This window comes from Pyrgilauda ruficollis, unplaced genomic scaffold, assembly GCF_017590135.1.
Source record: "Pyrgilauda ruficollis isolate IOZ18807 unplaced genomic scaffold, ASM1759013v1 scaffold3, whole genome shotgun sequence".
Classification (NCBI taxonomy): domain Eukaryota; kingdom Metazoa; phylum Chordata; class Aves; order Passeriformes; family Passeridae; genus Pyrgilauda; species Pyrgilauda ruficollis.
Window position 1 is genome coordinate 8,695,359 of NW_024524377.1, and position 20,669 is coordinate 8,716,027.

General features: G+C 42.7%; 1 protein-coding gene across 1 annotated transcript in view; it reads right to left on the reverse strand.

The window, feature by feature from the left end:
- PDIA5 (protein disulfide isomerase family A member 5) overlaps positions 1 to 16,409 on the reverse strand; it is a 112,429-nt gene extending 96,020 nt beyond the window's left edge. Inside the window, 3 exon segments of the mRNA XM_041473299.1 lie at positions 1,517 to 1,627; positions 1,630 to 1,733; positions 16,352 to 16,409. Coding sequence (XP_041329233.1) covers positions 1,517 to 1,627; positions 1,630 to 1,733; positions 16,352 to 16,409 — 273 coding nt within the window.
- Between the last annotated feature and the right edge of the window lie 4,260 nt (positions 16,410 to 20,669).

Sequence of the window (20,669 nt, forward strand, 5' to 3'; positions counted from 1 at the left end):
GATGAGGAAAATATCTTTTAATCTACAAAGAAAAAAAATCAGAGGAAAATATTTACATTAACATAAAGTGAATGTTACAGTAAGATAAGCTCTGACAGTCACAGTGGATATAGTAGGAAATACCAGAAATAACTCCGTGTGCTTAGCTGTTTTGAAGGGAGGGAAAATTCAGTCCACTTGTAACTCCACTTGGTCCACAGTATATGCTCAATCTGAGGAATGCACTGCCACAAGTATCACTGAGAAAACTACTGCGTATATTAAAGACGAGCTACAGAGGAAAAAAATTCACACTAAGACCTCTCCAGCATTTAGGGAGGGTCCAGCCTGACTTCAGTTTCACTTGAAATCAACGAAGTGCAGATAGCAGAGGTCTGTGATTTTAGATCAAGCTTAAAGCAAAAGTTGTTCAGAATGCACAGCATTTCTTCTCCCTCCTGAATGAGCCAAGAGCTGTGGCCCTGCCAGAGGCAAAAGGCTGCATCAGACAGGGCTGAATCTTTCTGTCCCATAAAGGGAATTCTAATATTAGTACAGAATAAGCATATGGCGATTAGCAATTCCACACTTGATTTGTATGAACTAGGTGAGCACTCCACAGTCACGCATTTCCAAATACGCTTCAGATCACTTGTGCGTAAAAAGATTAACTTAATTTTTCATTAATTATTAGCTTCATTTGCCCGGGCAGAAGGATGAACTGTAGTTCATGATAATAAATGGAAAAAAGTACTGTTTTAAAGCATGCCTTCATTAATCTTTTGAGCTATTTATGCTAAATTCTGTGGATTAAAAAAAAAAAAAAGAAAAGAAAAGAAAGAAAAAGCAGAATCTTGCTACTTTAAAATATTTCTGGAAGTCTAGGAGCCTCCGTGAGGTAAGCAGCGCTCTACTCCATGTAACGTCAATGAAGCACGCCCCGATCCTCGGCAGCGCAGCGGGATGGGCAGCGCCACATGCGAGGGGCGCAGGGGCGGGGGTGCCCGCGGCGGGGGTGCCGCACACAGGTGCACAAAGCCGAGCGCGGCGGCTCCGCTGCGGCACAGCCGCCGCCGGGTGAAATCCTCTGGAAACCCTTTGCCACCGCGCCGCTTTTCACGCGAAACTTGGGACCGAAGCGTCGCCGGTCGGAGCCCCCGGGGCCGGGGCAGCCGGGGGACCCGGCCCGCCGCCGCTCGGGGAGCCGCTGCCGCACGCCGGGGAGCGCTTTCTGCGGGCGGTGCTTTGGGAGGCAGAGAGAAAGGGAAAGGGGAAGCAGGAGAGCAGCACACGGGCTGAGCGCGGGGAAGACACCCGGGAGCAGCGCTGCCGGAGCCCGGCCATGCCGGACTGTGCCGAGCCGAGCCCGCCCGCGGCGGCGGCGGGTACGAGCGGCTGGGGAGCCGCCGCGCCCAACGCCGGGGGCCCGTCCCGCTCCCAACTTTCGCCCAACTCCTCCGGCCGCGCCGCGCCCCCGCCCCGGCCCGGGGACGGGGGATACCCCTTGCCACCCCCGCCGCCCTCCGGCGCCACTCACCGCCAGGCCGAGCAGCAGCAGCGGGAGCGGCGGGAGCCGCCCGCGGCGCCGCGCAGCCCCCGCGCCCTGCCCCGGCGCTGCCATCCCGCCGCCGCGCTGGACCCGCGCCGGACCCGCTGCGGCTGCTGCCACGTCTGGCGGCGCAGGCGCGCTCCCCGCCACCGCCCGCCCGCGCCGCGGCATGACGGGGGCTGTAGTCCGGCCCGCGCCGGGGATTCTCATCCCTCGAGGGACGGTGCTGCTCCCGCAGCCGTCCCGCGCAGGGAAATAAACACACAACTCCCACTGCAATGCTGCCCGAAATCCCCGTCCTCTTTGCTTCAGCAGAGGTTAAAAAGTTCCAGCTCTTCTCTCACGTCCCACTGGCCTCCCGTCCGGGGTTCTTCGTGCCTTCACCTCTCTCCCGGCGTGTGCCTTACCCCAAAGAGGCTTCTGACACACAGCCTCTTTCGTGATGCTTGTTTGTCAGGGGTTTTAAAAGCTTTAGCTGATCTTAGGTCTGGAATAAGAGGTGAATAAGGGAATAAAAAATAATGAAAGGGGAGAGAGAGTTAACTGGTAGAGAGGATTGGAAACTAGGATCTGTTTTCCTTGTAAGTTGTTCCCACTCATTAAATCCTAAAGGTGAACCCTGTTTATCCTCGCACATCAGCAATGATGCCAAAGTGCAAGCAAATAAATAAATACACTGAGTCTGACCAGGATCAATTTGTGCAGCCTCCATTATAATCACGGTATTGGAATGGTTGCTGCATCCAGATGAACAAATCAGTCTATGCCCTGAGTCTGGCACATCCAGTGAGCTAGCTCTGCCTCGCAAGGACATCCCAGATGTCCTGCCAGTAATCTTCAGGTCAAGGCAGGTCAGCCACATTATAATTGGCTTCCCACAAACAGAAGGGATCTTCACCTACCGCCCAGTGGCTGCGTTAAATTCTTCCTTGGCTCAGAAACATCAAAGGAAAATCAAAGGCATCTTCGAGCCTGATCCTTACAGCTGACTGTCACCCGAGCAATAGACTAAGAGGCTGGCTGCAAGGGAGCAATTTGTAGATCCACACAGCTGACTGATCACTTCAAGTGGTGATGATGAAAACTGAATGACGTTGACATTAACAAGTCCCCTGGTGGAAATACTATTTTGCAAAGCAGAAATACACATAGAGAAGGTTATTACTATTAACATTTACACTTTTGTGGCATCTTTTGCAGCAGAATCAGAGCACACTTTCTCAGTCACAGCTGGATAACCTTTAGCAAATCATTTCACAGTGCTATGCCTCGCTTCCCATCTGCAAAAGGCCTTGGTTAGCCTGCCTTGAAACAAGGTTAGCAATCCTCAGCTCTTGCTAAAATGCCAGTGAAAGCACACATGAGGCACAGCTCTGGAGCCATCAGAAGGAGTTTGGAATTAGAAGGGATGGATGGCTGAAGGGAGACTTAGGGAAGGAAAAAGTATGAATCTTTTCACTTCACAGTTGAAGGACCCAAAACAAAACATCCCTTATGCCAAATACCTGTACCCCTAATGTATGTGCTATCCACACTGCCTCCTCTCCCACAGTCCTTACTGACTGCACTGGGATGGACGGATGGCTGCGCTACACTCATTACCACCACTGCTGATGCCAACTTCTCAGCCTGTGATAATCAGCCTGCTAGTAAAAGGATCTGGATCTCCAGTTCAATCTCAGTTCAAATAGCTATCAAAACTTCCAGGAATAGGTAACCTCTTCTAGATGCTGTTCTTCTTCAAATCCCCAACCTACAGCTGAAAAGCTGCTGCATGCAACTACCCTGACACATCCAGACCTCTAATCTCAGCTGGATATCCAGATCCTCAAAGACTGCTTGAGTCCTCCTGTGACTCTTTTGTGTAGAAAAATGTTATATTTTCTGATGCTTCACATCACAGTTACCATTATCAGGCAATGTAAAAGTAACCTCAGTGTGGTAGAATTTTCTGTGCCGTGTCATAACCATACAGGATGTGCTGCCATTGTGATAGGAAAGGATAAAATCATGGGAACATGGTTGTTTTGTCACAGCAGTACATTTTTATCATGATGGCAAGAGGAAACATTCTCAGGAAGAAAGAAAAAAAGAAGACAAGCTATTTCAAACTGAGCTTCTCAAAGGTTATATAAAAAATCCAGTTTGGGAAGCTGCAGTTTTTATATAAAGGAGAATATAGAAAAGGTATCCATGTGGCAACTACAGCTTCTTTCATTCAGTTCGGCTCAGTAATTTGTATTGACATGACAGGCACTGCCAAAATTTAAGAGACAAGATCATTGAGCATCTGTCGCAGGTCAAAATAATATATCAAGTATCAGCTCTAGACAAGGCTTTGCACACTGGCAACTACTTAATCAATCCAGTCGTGCATTACTAATGAACTCATTACAGTTGTATCTCAGTGCACTGCTTTCCAGTATCCCAAGTTTACCCTGTATCTGTTTGACATTAATATCATATGTTGCTTGCTTCTCTGTAATTGTAATATTTGTATATGGCACTGCAAAACACTGTGAAAGCATTCATTTATTCACCACTGAGAAGAAAGCATTACTACCCTTGGATTATAGATCAGAAAACAGTAGCAGAGAGATTATATGATTTGCTCAAGGCTATAAAACCAGACTGTTTCAGATCATGTACATTTCCAAAGCCTGCACTGGGTCTGCTAATCCTTACTTGACTATCTACATTCAAACACCTCTTTTACCAAGAATAAAATACAAAACTGGACTGACAGTAAGTATGTCTGTAAGGAATTGCACCTTCCACATTTCTCTGTTTCTGCTTTTTTTGACAAGCTTTATTCTTTGTTCTCTTTTTAACCTGAACAAGTCTCTGTTGGCTTCTCACAAAAGGTAAAATGAGTCACCTTTACCACAAAAAGTGATAGCAGAGCAGACAGAAAAAGATACAAGTAAAATTTCAAGCCATACGGAATCCAGGGGCAACACAGGATCTTCTGGGACCCAAAACTACCTGTCATTTGCCCAGAATGGAAGCATGACCTGCTCACTGCCTGAACTACACAAAGTTCTCTTCCTTCCTTCCAGCAACATCTCTTCCTTCTTTAGTTCAGCTTCAGCCAACTGATTTTGATCTGCAGGCTTATCTCCTGTACATTTTGTGACATCTGTGCGTGGCACTGATTGCATCAGCTGAAAAGAGACATAGGAGCTGGTTGCCATCAACAGATTGATGGTATCATAGCCCTGGGCTCCCCATGACCTTCCTACAGCTCTTCAGCACATGATGAAAAGAAAGAGACAGGACCAGCCCCTGTAGGACTTTATGTGGGAGTGGTCACAGGGAAGAAGCACAGCTGTACATTGCTTTTCTCCAGCTGATGTCTGTCAGAGGGGAGAGCCTGAAGGCAGCTTTCCACTCCTGCAGCCTCCTCAGCATCTGCCAGCAGGCCTGCAGATGCAGCATATCCATACACATCAACTAGCAAGTTCCACAGAATACCATTAGCACACCATAATCATGGATACAAAGGTGCAGCTGTTACATAAAGGATTATTTCTTAGGTCACACATTCTAGTTCCATACTGTTCCATGAAATGTTTTGAACAATTTCCTTTTGGGAAGGGAAACAAAATCTTGCTATTTTAATGGGGATAAATTGGAAAACCTTTGGTCCACGTCCCAGCACTTCATGGCATACCATGCCATATAATAGTATTCAGTTTGCAGAAGAATTTTTTTTCACTATCTATGCCATGTTACTCATATATTCCCCAAAAAGATGTCTCTGCCTCCTTAATTTTTTCTCCTGAATTTGATGCATCTGTGAGGTTAGTTTGGACATCTTTTGGTGCTTTGCATTTCACCTCATGTAATCCTGATCCATTTGCTTCTAGTGACTCAATTTTGCATTTTTTTTTTCCTTCAGTATCCATGCCATGGCTCTCATATCTTCCCCTCCAAGTTGTGTCTTCCTCCTTGAATTTTTCCCCTGCTTTTGCAAGGTTAGTTTTGGCAATTTTTGGTCCTTTGCACTGCGCTTCATTTCCTCCCAGACAATTTTCTTGTAGTCACTAAATGTCCCAATTGTCTGGGTTTTTTTGGTTTCTTTCAGTCGCATTTCATTTGATCATAGCTCCTTTCCAGAGCGTTTGTAAATCTTTCTTTTCTGGGTTGCAAGATTTCGTTTCCCTTCCTGAGTGGGTATTTGGAAATACATCATGAGTCTCAAGAGGCTGCTGTTATTCAACCTGTGACATTTTTGTGCTTTTTATCTGGTTCACTCACTGACCTCAATGGGAATGGTATGGAGGCAAGCTGGGGTAGAGTGTAGTTGGAATGCTTCAGTGGCAGTGCATTGTAGTGTTGTTCTCTGCAGCATAGAACTCTGGGCCTTCATTTGCAAGATCATATCCTTTTACATTTTGGAGACCTAGAAGGCCTCTGGGCTTTTTGTACAGACCTTGAACAGCACAAAGACAAAATACACACATGCAGTGTGCTTTGATGTGAAGTTTACTTTTGTACTTTATGCTTGTTGTTTCCTTCATTCTAGAATAAAAGGACTTTTGGACCACAGGTAGACAGGTGCTCTTTATATATGAGATGAAAACAACAGTCAATACTGCAGGAATCAGTTAAAAGTGGAGTACAGATATTTTCCAAGTATTTCCTCCTAGATATTTTCCATTATAGTTTTTATTGCTTTCTCAAAGTCTGAGGCTTGCCTGCCCCTTTACATTTAAGAGGCCCTATGGTTTAGTACACTGTCATTTCTTTGTCTGAGTCTCCAAAGCTGAATATAATGTGTTCCTGAGTAAAATAAAAACTTCTACAGTACAGGCACCTTACTGGCAGGTAGTTGATAATTTATGTCTCACAGTTACCTGCTGAGACAATAGTTAAACAAGATTAAAACAACCATTCGAGTCTAGCTGTTGTGCACTGACTGCTGCACTGCTGCATGCTCCCCAGGTACTGTGGTCAATAGTTTTCCAGTGATTTGCAAAAAATATTTAGGCTTTTAAAAGTATTTAGGCTTCTTTACCTTTACTGTATCATCAGGAAAGTGTTGAACTATGAGCTTGTGAAGAGGGCAGAGATCTGAATTCAATGCAGAGTTCAACCACAGGCTCCCTGCACAACCACAAGGATTTACACATCATGTGATCCGGGGGGGCTGACATCTCCACCTATAAATCAAAAATAGGTGCATAAGTGGAGTTTAGCCAATACCCCCTGGATGGTGATGACCTACATAGTCTACTAACAGGGGCCTGTCTGGTTATTTTTGAGCAATATAGGTCGCTATTCTGCTGGCAAAATGTTTGGCTTCAATATGCAAGTTCAAATAACAGGACTGATTCTGCCATGTTCATTGGGGTAGCCTCATACCAGCAGCTAGCAGCAGAGAATTGGGTGGGGCTTCTCCTGCAAGTAGAGATATTAAGCCTCTGGTCTGGGTGCACAAAATATTAATCCAAATGAAGGACCAAATATAAAGACAGGACTATAAAAATACAATCAAAATACTGTTTGGCATAAAACAATGTTTGCACTACTGGCCTCAGTATTTAGTGGAGCTGTATCCATTCACAGTAGCTGTGCATCTGTCTTCATATTATGTCCAAAAATGTATTAACAGTCAACCATCAGCACATATTTACTGCAGACTATGTTCTACTAAAATATTTTCATACGTCTATCCTTTGAGAATATAACCAATACATCCAATATATACATATTCAGTACTTTTCCCTCTCCATACATAGATAGATAGCTTTGCATCTACTTTTTTACACACTTGTACACACACACATGCACACATGTATACATGGTATGTATTAGAGATACCTTGTGTGGATTTACATATTAGTGAATATCCAGCCAATACTGGGTTTTCCTGTCCATTTTTAGGTTTCCTGGAATTAGTTTGTGTGATTAAATACTGCCTGTTTGAGCTTAAGATCAGCAGACTAAATTAAGTGTATGACTATGCAGTCAGCAGCTACAACATGTAACATGGCAAGGTTTAATGAGGGATTTCCTTCCTGGAAGACCTTGTCTTTGTAAAGACCACTACTCAGAGCCATATGAAAGAATCTGTGCTGTGATAAAGCAAGCATGAAAAACTCCCCAAATCTTATGATCAAATCCCTTGGCTTTCTGCAGCTATGCACTCAGAGTAGCAATTTAGCAATCCTGTAAGGAATTTACTAGGTCCTTAGGATTTTCTCTATAAACCTTCTTCCTTCCCTGCATATTGCAGTAACCCATCTTTTAGAAGGAAAACACCACAGAGAATGCTGCATAGGAAAAGAGATTGTAGAAGAAGCAGAGAAGCAAGCGGAAATAAGACTTTGATCCTAAACTCTTTGAATGTAATGGATTGACTTCAGCAGGCTTTGGCACAATCCCTAGTTGTCAGGGAGGAAATTCAGTAAGAAAAAGGAGGAAAAACAGCTGAGGATCAACAGGGAAAAAAAGGAAGCAAAAAGAAAAAATACTGAAGAGAAAACAAAAAAACTAGAAAGGGTAATAGGTAGAGTGCCAAGGGAAAAGAGGCAGAGTAATAGTGGACACCACTAAAACAGAAGTAGAGGGGAGTGAGGAAAAAAAAGTGAATGATCTGTGGAAGGAACTGTGCAGGACATTGATTTGCAAAAAACCTGAAGAAAAAACAAAAAAAACTAGAAAGGGTAATAGGTAGAGTGCCAAGGGAAAAGAGGCAGAGTAATAGTGGACACCACTAAAACAGAAGTAGAGGGGAGTGAGGAAAAAAAAATGAATGATCTGTGGAAGGAACTGTGCAGGACATTGATTTGCTCCTGTTTTTTAAGCTGGTTGCACATAGCACAAACTCATCACGGTGACTGAGACTGTCACTGTAATTGCCTGTTGATGTGCCTGTCATGTCCTGTGCCCCCACTCCTCTGGGCACCAGGTCAGCACTTCCTAGAGAGCACCATGGCTCTCACGTGTTCTCTGCCTCGAGGTTTCCTGTACATGGAGCATGCTGGTGTTCACCTGGGTCCCCCCTTGGGTGTGGGGGTAAGCTCCTGCAGAAGTCAGTGGGAATGGAAGGAGCTCAGTGTCAGAGTAATACACAGTCTTGCCTCTTGTTTCCTCTGCAGCAATTAATAAATCATTTAACATAGATATTATAAGAACCTGATTGTTTTGCAGGCCAAGAACAGAAGTTAGGAGACCTGAATTCTTTTTCAAAGAATGTTGACTGTTGCCTGTCACAAAGCTCTGGCAATTGTCAGTAAGTGTACAATTTTTTTTTTTTCTCATTTTCTTCTCTTGAAATATGCATGCACCTGATTTGACTTTGCTTTTGGCCTCTTTGGAGCTCTCAGGCTGTATTCCCAGAATCAGATCAGAACTCAGATCAATCTGTTGGAGATAAGGATGAGCAAGGAAACATGATCAGGAACCAGTGTGAAGGGCAGCTCTAAGAGAAACTGTAGAGATGGTGGGCAAAACTCATGGGTGGATGAGGAGTCTGTGATTGTAGAAGGACATTGGGAACAGAGTCTAGGACTGAATGATGGATTGAATGAAGAAAACACAACTGAATTTTAAAAATTCGTGGATGAAACTTAAGGTAACAAGACAGGAGCTAGCAGGACAGCAGAAGCTGTAGACATGCCCTCCCCCAGAGCCATTAGATTCCCAGATTTCCGCTCTCAGTCAGTATGTGCCTCAACACACTCTTATCTACAGATGGCAATTTGCTATTTCTGTGAGTTAATTATGGTGTATCAACAGTCAAGATGGCAGTGTGGAATTTTAGTGATGTCAAAGATGGAACATCACCTTCAAAATGAAAATATTTTTTGTCTGGATTGCTTTAAAAACAAAATAGGAGATCACATGCACACAAAACTCTGTTCAGAGGGAACAAAGTCACTCACTCAAAAAGTCAGGAGATGCTAGATAAAGAATGCTTGAAATATCACAGTAGCCTCCCTTGAACGCAGTTTGTGGAATGGGGTTTTTAATGACACAATTATTTTTTTTCCTCACAGATTGCCTAAGCTGTTTGTTGCAAGAGTTGGGAGATGTATAATTAAAGGCAGGAGATAACTGAAAGGAAAAAGATGGTCTTATCGTTAATGCAATGTGACCTCTGTAACATTGGGCAAATTGCTTAAATGAAAATTTCCCCACATTATCTCTAAATGTTCATATCTCTGTTTCTGAGTATCCAACTTGGTATCTGACAGATTTGTAGAAATGCTGAGCACTCATAAGAGAAACTGAATTGAATAGGAGAAGTGCAGTAAGTACTTAATGCTCTGTACAGCTGAATATTCTGAAATAGGAGATCTTTGACTGCTAAACAGTACACTCAAAATAGGGAACTCAACCATATATTCCCTGTCTATGAAGTGGAAAGACATCGTGTTTTGTTCTACTATGTAATGGGAAGACAAGCTTATCACAGGCATGAAGCTCTTGAGCTCTGAAATGGTAACACACAGAGGTATAACTCACATCAGAGGAAAGTCTGAGAAGCATACAAGGAGGAAGGCAAGGGACACACATGGATCATGGAAGTTCAAATATGAAAATCTATGCACCTACTGAGCACCCTCTACCCTGTACACTGAAAAAGGAAAGGGATTGTGGGAGAAAAAGTATGGCCAAATATTAACAGATGTCTGTTTATCTAAGAAAACTGTTTTAGAGGAAACGAGCAGTGACAAGACAAGAATGTGTTCAAAAACATTCTGTCAAGCCTATGCAAAAATGTGTTGGGGACCTATAAAACTGAGATAATGATACTTTTCCTTGCAAGAAAAGTGCTTGGAGAACTGCTGGTGAAATCTGCTAAGAAACTTATTGCATTTTTCTTTTCACAGGAACTATAAGATCTTACCAAGTGACTCCCAGATAACTCAAAGGATGAATCTGAAGACAATTTTAGTCAGTGGGAAGTTAGTTAATTTCAGGGGTTTTGGAGCAAAATCCATGAGCCATCAAACCCAGTTCAATTTTATGAAGTGGCTTGATGTCATGAACTGTACACCCTAGAGACAAAACCACAGAGTTGAGGTTATTAGGGTGACATAAGCCAGGATCTGTGTTTGGTTTATTTCTTAAACAAGTCGTGTCTTGGCAGCAACCCAGAAGAAAAGCAATATACATAAAAACAATAAGAGAAAGGATAGCATGGTCGTAAAACAGCCACTGAAGTCTGTGAAATATAAGAGGGGGACAGCACTAAGTCTCCACAAAGGCATTGTCCAGCTGAACTAGTATAAAACAATAGAACAAGGCTTAGCAAGCTGTCAGGGTCACCTCAAGCTCATATCCCCACACATGCTGTAGAAGGAACTTAGCTGAAAGGGACAGGGATTTTTCACTTTTGTCAGTTATCCAGCAGGAAAAGTGAGCACCTGCTGAAGGTTCTTGCCAATGACAACCAGCAAATGGTAGCACTAAAAGTGCAAGGCAATGCAGTGAATGGGATCTGAGAAACACAGGCTGACAGTGAAAAATGCTGCAGATTTGAAGTGTGCCATAGTTCTCCAAGTTTATGAAAGCAGAACATCTGGGCAGCTCGCAGGGGAGACAATGACAGGACACGTGTTTGTGATGTTACTGTGCAAAGACAGAAAGTGCAAGGTGTTACTTATCATTTAGAAATGGAGTCTTACTACGATAGTGAAGAAAAGAGAACCACATAACCCGTTTTTGTCAAATTCCTGGGCTGATCCTGTTGCCAGATTTGCAGGCCCTGCTCTAAGTCAGCTGGACACACTGTTCCCAGTCAAAATATTCCCTAAGAGGCCAAGTACCCAAAAGCTTCTGCCTGTCACTGGCAAAAGATCCATTCCTCTGTGAATTCCCAAGCTTTTATCTCACTTTGCATATGACTTCTCTGAGCCCCACGGAAAAGGGCTCCATGTACTGTAATGCTGAAAGTAACAAGGAGTTACTGGCACTGCAGCTGGGCTGCAGCTCCTCTGTGTAGGTGAGGGCTTGATGCACTGGGTGTGCAGTCTCCAGAAGTAAAGAGACACCAAGTATTTTCTTGAGTAGGTTATGCTTAAAGCCTGCTTTGAGGAGAGCATGAGCAATGAGGGATTCAGTGAATTTGCTTAAATTAAGCATTACCAAACACGTTCTTCTAGCAGGTCTCAAGACAAGAGCTCTAAGGTATAAGCACTTTTATTCTGCTGTCATGTCTTTGGAAGAGGAATCCCTTTTTCTCTAGATAACATCTTGCACCATAGTGTTCTGATCTGATTAGAAAACCTTCACACTGGTGTGTTGCAAGTAATAATGGTAATATTTATTTTCATTTTCCTCTTGATTCAGTCCTGAGGTGATCAGAAAAAGACAGAAATGGAAACACTCAACTATGTGTCATCTATGAATTCTTCCTTACCAGCTCATCCTCCACCTTCCTTACCTTGAGTTTGTGCCTTTCCCTGTCACATTAGTATCTGATTTGTTATGTATGCATAAATGCCAAACTTTTAAGTGGGAATGAACTTGTTTTTAATATTGTAAAATATTAAATTTTTAATAAAATCCTTACAGGAGGATTTTAAAGGCAAGGACCTTTTCTTTTAATTGGCACATAGATATAATGTAATTCTGTGATAAGAAACATAGATATATTTGGATGACATAAATCAAAACACCCAGTGTTTGTACCACAAGAGGGATGATATGCCTTATGCAATGGAAAATCATGACTCTCAAGTCTTCTGGAATTACAAACCCACAGCTCTAATCAAAATCTTTTGGCTTTTCCCGTTAATACTTAAACATTACAATACATGCGAGAAAGAGGCATATTGAGACTCAGCAAAATAAGTTAATTTTTGTGCCATGTCAATTCATGTTCCTTTCTTAAGGCATGTTGCGTGGAAAAAGCACAGCTGACTTCTGATACAGTTTCGCTTTTGTAATTGTAACATACTGTAGTAAGATGCCCTTGTAAATTTCCTTCTTTTCAAATCTGTTCATTGTTTTTTGCTTATCATGTTGGCAATACAACCACAAGGTGTATGTGATTTATAATTGCACTTTGGCAGACAAATTTGTTAACAAAAACATCCCATTTATTTTCCCAGATTGCTAGTAAAAAATATTTAAAATAATTTTACAAATCCATTTGACCTTTCACTTTTGAAGTGTTGTGGAGTTCTGAGGAATTTCACCAAGTGTAAAAGTAAGACAGCTTCCTTCCTTTGGAGTAATTTTATGTTTTATGTAATAAGAAATGCAGGGAAAAGAAGTGTTCTTTGTTTACTAACAACAGACTCCTATTAAAGTGTTGAACAACAGTTATTATTAATTATTTACATTGTTATAGCTCTGCAGAGACACCAGCACCAGGAGCATGGCTCTATTTCACTAGCTGCTATACAAACATAGATGAAAAAGATGATTGTGACTATTTCATGTGCTCAATATGCTAAGTTGCTTAAGGTAACAATGATTTGTCTATAAAATGCAGGAAAAGGCTTGGATTAATCCAAACAAAAAAGCCTAATTGTACTGCTAAAATAATTTGTGGTAAGGAAAACACAACTAGAAAAGAATGTGCTGCATTAACCTCACATCTGTTTACTTCCAATAGAGGGATCAGCTATTCAAACCTTCAGAAGGGCCACTAAAAAAACAAGACAGAAGAAGAATTAAGAGGGTCATGAAAGGAAAGTGAGACATTTTTTAATGGCTACTTTCTGCATCACCTGTGTGCTGAATTACACCAGAGCAGAGCACTGCTGGAGCAGATCAGGCTCTGGAGGAAGCCCTTGGTGACTCATGGCTTTTGCCACCTTTGGCCAAAACCCAAACAAGCGCTGACTTCCTGTTCAGTGAATTACTGGATCATAGAATATCCTGAGCTGGAAGGGACCCACAAGGATCATCAAAGTCCAACTTCTGGCCCTGCACAGGACACCCCAAGAGTCACACCATGTTCCTGAGAACATTGTCCAAACACTTCTTGAACTCTGCCAGGACTGGTGTTGTCATCACTGCCCTGGGAAGCCTGTTTCAGTGCCCAACCATTCTCTGGGTGAAGAACTTTTTTCTGATACCAAACCTAAACCTTCCTGGACACAGTTCCATGCCATTCCCTCAGTTCCTGTCACCAATCACCAGAGAGGAGAGATCAGTGCCTGTCCTGTGTCTCTTTCTACTGGATCTTTTGTCTCTCCTATCTATTTTTTCTGCATCTTTTACTTTTTAGCTTTTTTTAAAGTAAGGGTTTTGATTAGCCAGCCAGGATCCCAGGCCTTGTTGCTGGACATTAAGTAAGCTGAATGATCCTGCATTCAAAATCCCAAATTGTGTTTAAATTTTTAAAACTGGACGTGAACACACTTTAGATTCACTCATCCTATCAAATCTAAAAAAAAAAAACAAAAAAAACCAGTGATGCAGGAATCTACAATCTAGGAGCATTGTACTTATCTAAACTTATAAAAAGACTATTGTACATTCTAATTTTGGACCCAGAACTATTTGAAAGTGTTTCTATTACTGATAAAACCAGCATCAGAAGGTGTTAATCCCTAAGAAGTTACAGGTTTAAAAGATGGGTGTAGGAAATCTGTGGCATACCAGGACACTGAAGTCTGCAAAACTATAGGCTAGCATTATCATTACTGGATTACATTTCTTTCTCCTAGCACATTGCTGTTTCCAGTAGATTTGATTCATTATTGTTTCTTCATTTTCAGTAAAATGCCAGTTTCTGGGACAACTAACACAATATACTGGGTTTCACTGAATTCTCCAGAAACAACAGCCCCCACAAAGCCCCACTCCCTTCAGAATGCCTATTGAAGATGGGAATTGTGTGTCAGAAAAGAGTCAGGCATGCCTTTTTCTGTATGCCTGCTAGAAGATATTTACTGTGCCAGAGTCTAGAGAAGGCTGTTTTCTCCTACAGAGTTTTTCTGAGGAAAAAATTGCTTCCTTTCTCTCTAAGAGGGTTGTTTCCATCAAGCTTTTGGAGAAGCAATCTCTGCTAGAAGGCATGATCATGATCATAAAGACACCTCAGCCCTCATATTCATATATGAGAATTCATATATGAGAATTGGAGGGAGCAGCCCCTGTCATTTAATCTGATTCACAGGGGGCTGAAAAAGAAACAGGCAGAAGCAGTGTCTGCTCAATTTGTCAACAGGAAATCTGACCAAAAACTGTACAGTTCTAGTCTGGTTTAGGTGAAGAGCTGAGCTTTTGATAGAAGTGTTTTAATTAAAAATGCTTCTGGTCAGTGGTGCTTGTTCTCTGCAGAGAAATGCAGCTGAAACAGTGATAATAATCCTATTGTTACTACTTTGTAACATTACTGGGTCTTTCATGTATTTACTCTGATTGCCTTATAGTGTTCTTTTTAGGCTGTGTTATCCCTTCATTGTGTTGTGGACTGCTGTGATGCACCATTTCCCTGTACAAATAAAGTGGAAGAGGAGGGCATGTTGATCTACTTATTCATTACAGGGAACCTAACCTACAGTGAAGAATATAATTTTGCAATACCTGGACTGCAGTTCCCAGGAGGCAGAGCAGCTATGTTTAGGAATCAAAATATTTTCTTTTTTCCCTGCCATTTCAGGCTATTCTATACAAAACAAGGTCTCCTTAACTGCCCATTTTCCAGGCAGTGCTAACCAAGGATCCACAATGACATAGTAGAGGAGACCTACTTAAGGAAAAAAAAGAAACTTAGACTTTTTTTCATATTTCATCATCTTCTAATGAGTTTATTTTCTTTTATGTGAGGTACTTAGGCTTATTCTTCAGAAAAATTGGAAGTTAATAATGATCAATCTACATTTACTCTGCTCATAACTGTAGAGGTTATGATGCATGGCATAATTGCAGTGTACTGAATGTTTCCCTTCTACAGCTGGCTGCAGAGATTGTAATAGCCTGTTACTCATTTCTAGATGAAGGAGTTCCTCCTTCAGTTTAGGAATTTGTGCTTCTGCTGCTGAAATTTCTGAACTTGATCCTGACTGGTAGTTGTAGACAACTGCATTTAATTATCATACAAACAACATTTGTTTATCATTATCCATTCAAAACAACACAAATAAACCTGACAACAGTACTGTATCAAATAAGCCAAAGATGCTCTTGGAAAGGAAGTTTTCCTTAATGCTCTTATTTACAGCTACTAATTTATCACATGCTTTAAGTGTTCTTGTTTCTTTGTTTCATTTCTCTTTCCCTCAAAGACAATAAAGAAACAGAGAAGACCCAGGGTTCGACCTGGCATAACTCCAACACCAGTTTGCCTCATATTCACCAATTAATTATTTATCTATTTTCCCAAGAAAGACAAACAACATGCAAACAAAATCAGGATGTATTATGTGTATTTACAAGCAACTGAAACACAACTAAGATAAAAGAAAGAATTGAAAATTTAAATTATTCTTGAGGAGAAGACACCAGGGATGAAATGAAGTTTCATGAATGCATTCAAGTACTTTGGCCCAAATCCATGCCAGCTATTAATCCATAGCTCACAGATGAATTTGTTTCACTGTTATTTGAAAAGAGAACAAAACCTGAACTGGAGCTGTTACAATGAGCTGACAACCTCGGCACAGAGCACAAAGTAGTGGATTAGACCAGAGAAAACACATTCAGCTAGAGAGCTGTCGCCAAAGAGTGAGGATGAGCTGGTGGCTATGGCTGTAGTGATGACTGGGAAGGGCTGGATTCACGTCTTGTGACATGAAAATCTCCCTCCCTCTGTGGGTCTGTTCCCTGAGTAAAATAAATAAATTTGTACCATTCTGCCCCACATAAACCTTCAGTGAAGACATGATGTGCCACCATTTGAGACCATACCTGGGCTTTGGAGAGCAAAAGCCATGCACCTCTTCTGCGCGAAGGACAATCCCAGCATTCTCCCAGGCCCTTAGGTATCTCAGCCAAAACGCGGCTAAATTGCTAAATTTTGAAGGGAAGGACGTAGAGATGTTGTTGTCTGTGCTGGCCCACAGACGGGATGAGCAGACCTGGCCGGAGATGCCGCACAGGAGTCGCCCCTCAGGAGGAGTCGCCCCTCAGGAGGAGTCGCCCCTCAGGAGGAGTCGCCCCTCAGGAGGAGTCGCCCCTCAGGAGGAGTCGCCTGGGAGGCAGCGCAGTCCGGCCGCAGACCCTGGGGCGCTCCCTGGGCGATGCCGCTCCCCGGACAGCCGTACTCGCATTCCCCTTCCCTCGGGGCCCGTGTGGTGCCCTGACGGTGCCGGGCGTGCAGGCAGGCGGAGCCGGGTCCTGCTGCCATCTCAGGAGCTCTCCGGTGGCTGGCACCCAGGAGGAGGTAAGGCTGGAGGCACGGCGTCTGTCATCTTTGGGGGGATGGCAGATCATGGTGTTCAGAGCTCCACATGCTCATTTATAACTGATTTAGAGAACCTATGAAAGGGTGTCCTGGGTTTTTTGGGGGAAGCTTTAGACTGTCCCTCCTGAATGTGGCAGGAGGTCTCCGGGTGGCCATCGGGTCCCTGTCACTGCTTGCCTGACCCAGAGGTGTTTTCATCAGTTGTGAAGGGACAGAATGGTTTTGGGGAAGTGCTGCTGGGAGGTCTGAAGGGAGCAGCCAGAGGTGCTGAGGGCACTGGCCCTGCTTGGCAGGGCGACCTCTGGGAATGTCCCACTCAGGGCAGCAGTCAGCGCTGAGGGAGCTGCCAGCTGCTGGGGCTGGGGCGTGTTACTCGTAGTAGGCTTCTCTGTGAATTCATAACAAATATTTGGGGATGGGAAGGAAAAGAGAAACTTTGTTTTGCTGCTTCAGAGGAAGCCATTAGAACTGGCAGCTCCCTGGTTTCTGAAGGTGGCAGGACATCCCTTTCCAAGGATCAGAGCAGTGGGGAATGTGGGGCAGCTCCAGCTCCAGGCACTGAGGAGATCCCTGGATCAGCTCAATAGGACCCATGGAAAGAGCTGTGGGGAGCAGGAGACCAGTGCTCTTTCATCCTCATGGGCAAGAACTGAGGGCTCCAGGGCCGATCAGGGCATTCAGGTCTAAAAGTGCACTCAGGGCCCTGGCAATGGGCTGGAAGCTACTGCACAACTGAGTGAGAAATTAAACAGCAGAGAATTCCGCAAAAGGAAGCATCTGATAAAAATAAGCACTTTTGCTGAGCATGGAACATACTGTCACAGGAAGCCACTGATGCCAATACCTTAAAAAGATTGAAGAGGGTTTGGTCAGTTATGTTATAGTAAGATTGCCCAGCTTTGGCATTATTTATGTCAGATTTCAGAGAGATTTTAAAGCATGTGCTCCAGAGAAGTATTGAGTCTCTCAAGAGATTAACTTGAGATTTAAAGCAGGAAAAAAAGTACCAGATTATGTCACTGCCCTCTTAGACTACAATTAGAGAGGATACTGATCTGAACAGATTGCCAAATTGATAACATATGACAATTCCTGTACTCTAGGCTGAGTGCAGCCCTGGAAAACAACAGGGGAAGTGAAAGGGACGTGATTTTGGATTTTGCAAGGCCTATGCCAACTTATCTCCTGGCAATGGAAAGCATATCTGACCTGAGCATCTTTCAATCAGTGAGGTTCCATCCTTCAGGAAGGAGGAATAACTGACAAAAACATTATTGCTTCCACAAATTAATTCAGGTTTCCTGCTCTTTCATCTGGTACATAGTGCTTTGTTCTCTCTCTCCTGCCCTGCCTTTTTATTTTTGTATGCATAGGAGACAGGAATCCTCCATCACTTCAGTAATCTCTTGTATTTACAAAACCAATCTGGTCTTGTAACATTTCTGATGACACATGAAAAATCACCTCTGGATTTGCCAGTGTATCAGCACAGCAAAGAATAAGCAGGACATGGAATCCTTTGGCAACTCACAAATCAGTTTAGAAAAGTTATAATATGGGAATATAGGAAGAAGGGTGCCATTCATACCAGCTGTCCTGCTGCCATTCCCAGTTTGGCAGTAATATGGGGTTCTTCAAAATATACAGACTACAAATTGACCTTAAAGAATTCCTGGGTGAGCCTTAAAGTGAAATTTGCATTAGTTCTATCAAGCTTTTCCCATAAAGCATGCATCTGTGTAAAAGGTAATAAATTAGAAACATATTTCTTTATATACTTTAAACTCCACATAGCAAAATGCCTTAGCACTTTGGGAGCTGTTGGGATCCTTTGCCTGCCACTAAAGTGCAGTCACTCCTTGGCTGCAAAACAGCAGTTGCTGCAAGATCCACTAATGAACAGTTTGAACATTGTGTGGGAAGAATATTATCTCTTGCTGAAACCACATGGCAAATATGAACAGTAATGCATGAATTTACTGATTTTTCAAATACTGTATCATCACAATCTGCACCTCAGATCTTTCATGGATTCTGTTTTTCTTTCCAGTGTCACAGCCTTTTCCTCAATACTTTGTAACATACACTGGAGTTGCCATAAAAATAGTTAAGCAAAATTAGAGTGACTATTGGCAACAATATGAAACTGAGCTTCCTTCAACAGGAGGTGTGCATCTGCTTTGCTGCACCCTGTCATTCAGCATTCTTTTGGCAGAAGTGTTAGGAATTTACACTTGTTACTGGGTACTTTTTTTTCTGTTGCATGCAGACATATAATTTTCTCTCCAGGTCAGTCAGTGTGTTGATTCTCTCCTCTTGTTTGTTGCCCTCTTGTTTTCAGCAGCAGCTGAAAGTTTGCTTATAGCTGGATTTTTGCCAGAGATACCTGATATAGAAACAGCTCAAAGAAATATTCTGATTTCAGAGTCTAGCTGGTCAAAAAAAAAAAAAAACAAACAAAAAAAACAAACCCAAAACCAAACCAAACAAACAAAAAACGAAACTCAAAATAAAACCACTAAGCTTCAGGACAAGGGGGAAAAAACTCAAAAAAACCAAAAACAAACTGAAAAAGCTTTTGGAAATCTTAAATGAATTGACCTGAGCTCCAAGCAGCAGCAAAACATCAGAGCCCTGAGACTGACAGATGTTTTAGTACTCTGGCAGAAGTGGTCTTAGTAGATGGGAATTTGAGAACTGCTGCATTTGCTGATTGCCTGGAAACTGAACTGCTAAATACTTGAATACCTATGCAAAGATCTTGCCTGGCTTCTTCTTGCTGTTCAGAGGAAGAGTTAGGGATGGAACACAGGTGAAAATCTGGATTAAATTGAGTTTGAACTCTCATAAAATGTGTCTGGCTCTGTCAAAAGATGTGGTCTGTTATTCAGACCGAGCTTTCAGACTTGGGAGCTGAGAGAACCTAAAATTCTAACATTGTTATTGAGGCTCATCAACTGATCACCTCTGAGTAAGTAGCAGTGGGTGTAAAGCAGGACATGCAGTGAGGTAGAGGATGGTTTCAGTGCTGACCACTGCACCTCATGAGTCCTCAGTGCCATCATTTGTAGCAATGTGGTACCAATTTCCAAAGCATGTTTCAAATCATGGAGTGGAAAATTATTGGTGCTTAGGCTGGATAATCTTTTCCCTTGTTATGTCAGGAGCAAATGACAGTTTGAAGTGAGTACTGCTCCTTCAGCTCAGCATCTGATGCCTTTGCTTACCTGATGCAGTGTTCTTAGGCAGTGATTAATGACAGCTCTTGAGTCAGAGCCTGTAACTGTGATGAGCATTAACAGGTAAGCCTACAAACAGTAAAGGAAAAAGCTCCTGAGGGAGGCAAAGATACTGACTGGCTTCTCAGTCTGACTGCTTATATATTGGTCCCAATCAGACTGTTCAGAAGTTGCTACGTTTCAACCAAAGCATCTTAAGTGTCTAAAGATATTTATTCATTAGAATAAATGTTTATAGCCAAATCTGGCCCCTACAGAAACTGGTGGCTAATTTCTCTGATTTAATCAAACCAGGCTGAGAACTCATATTGGAATGCTACTTCTGTGGCAAAATCAAAAATGCCAGCAGTATAGTTCTATGTAGAAACAAGGAGATGCAGAAATGCCTGCCATATTAAAAAAGATGGTGGAAGCTCCCTGTTTTATACTCAAGGATGTACAAGTAAAAATACCTCAGATCATTATGCATTTAAGCATATGCCTGTCTAACCAAGTGCTTGAATGTCACCGTCCTTCCCTGAACTGTAATGGGACTTCGGGCGTCTGTTCAAGGATAAATCTATATTTGTGCTCCTAGTACACC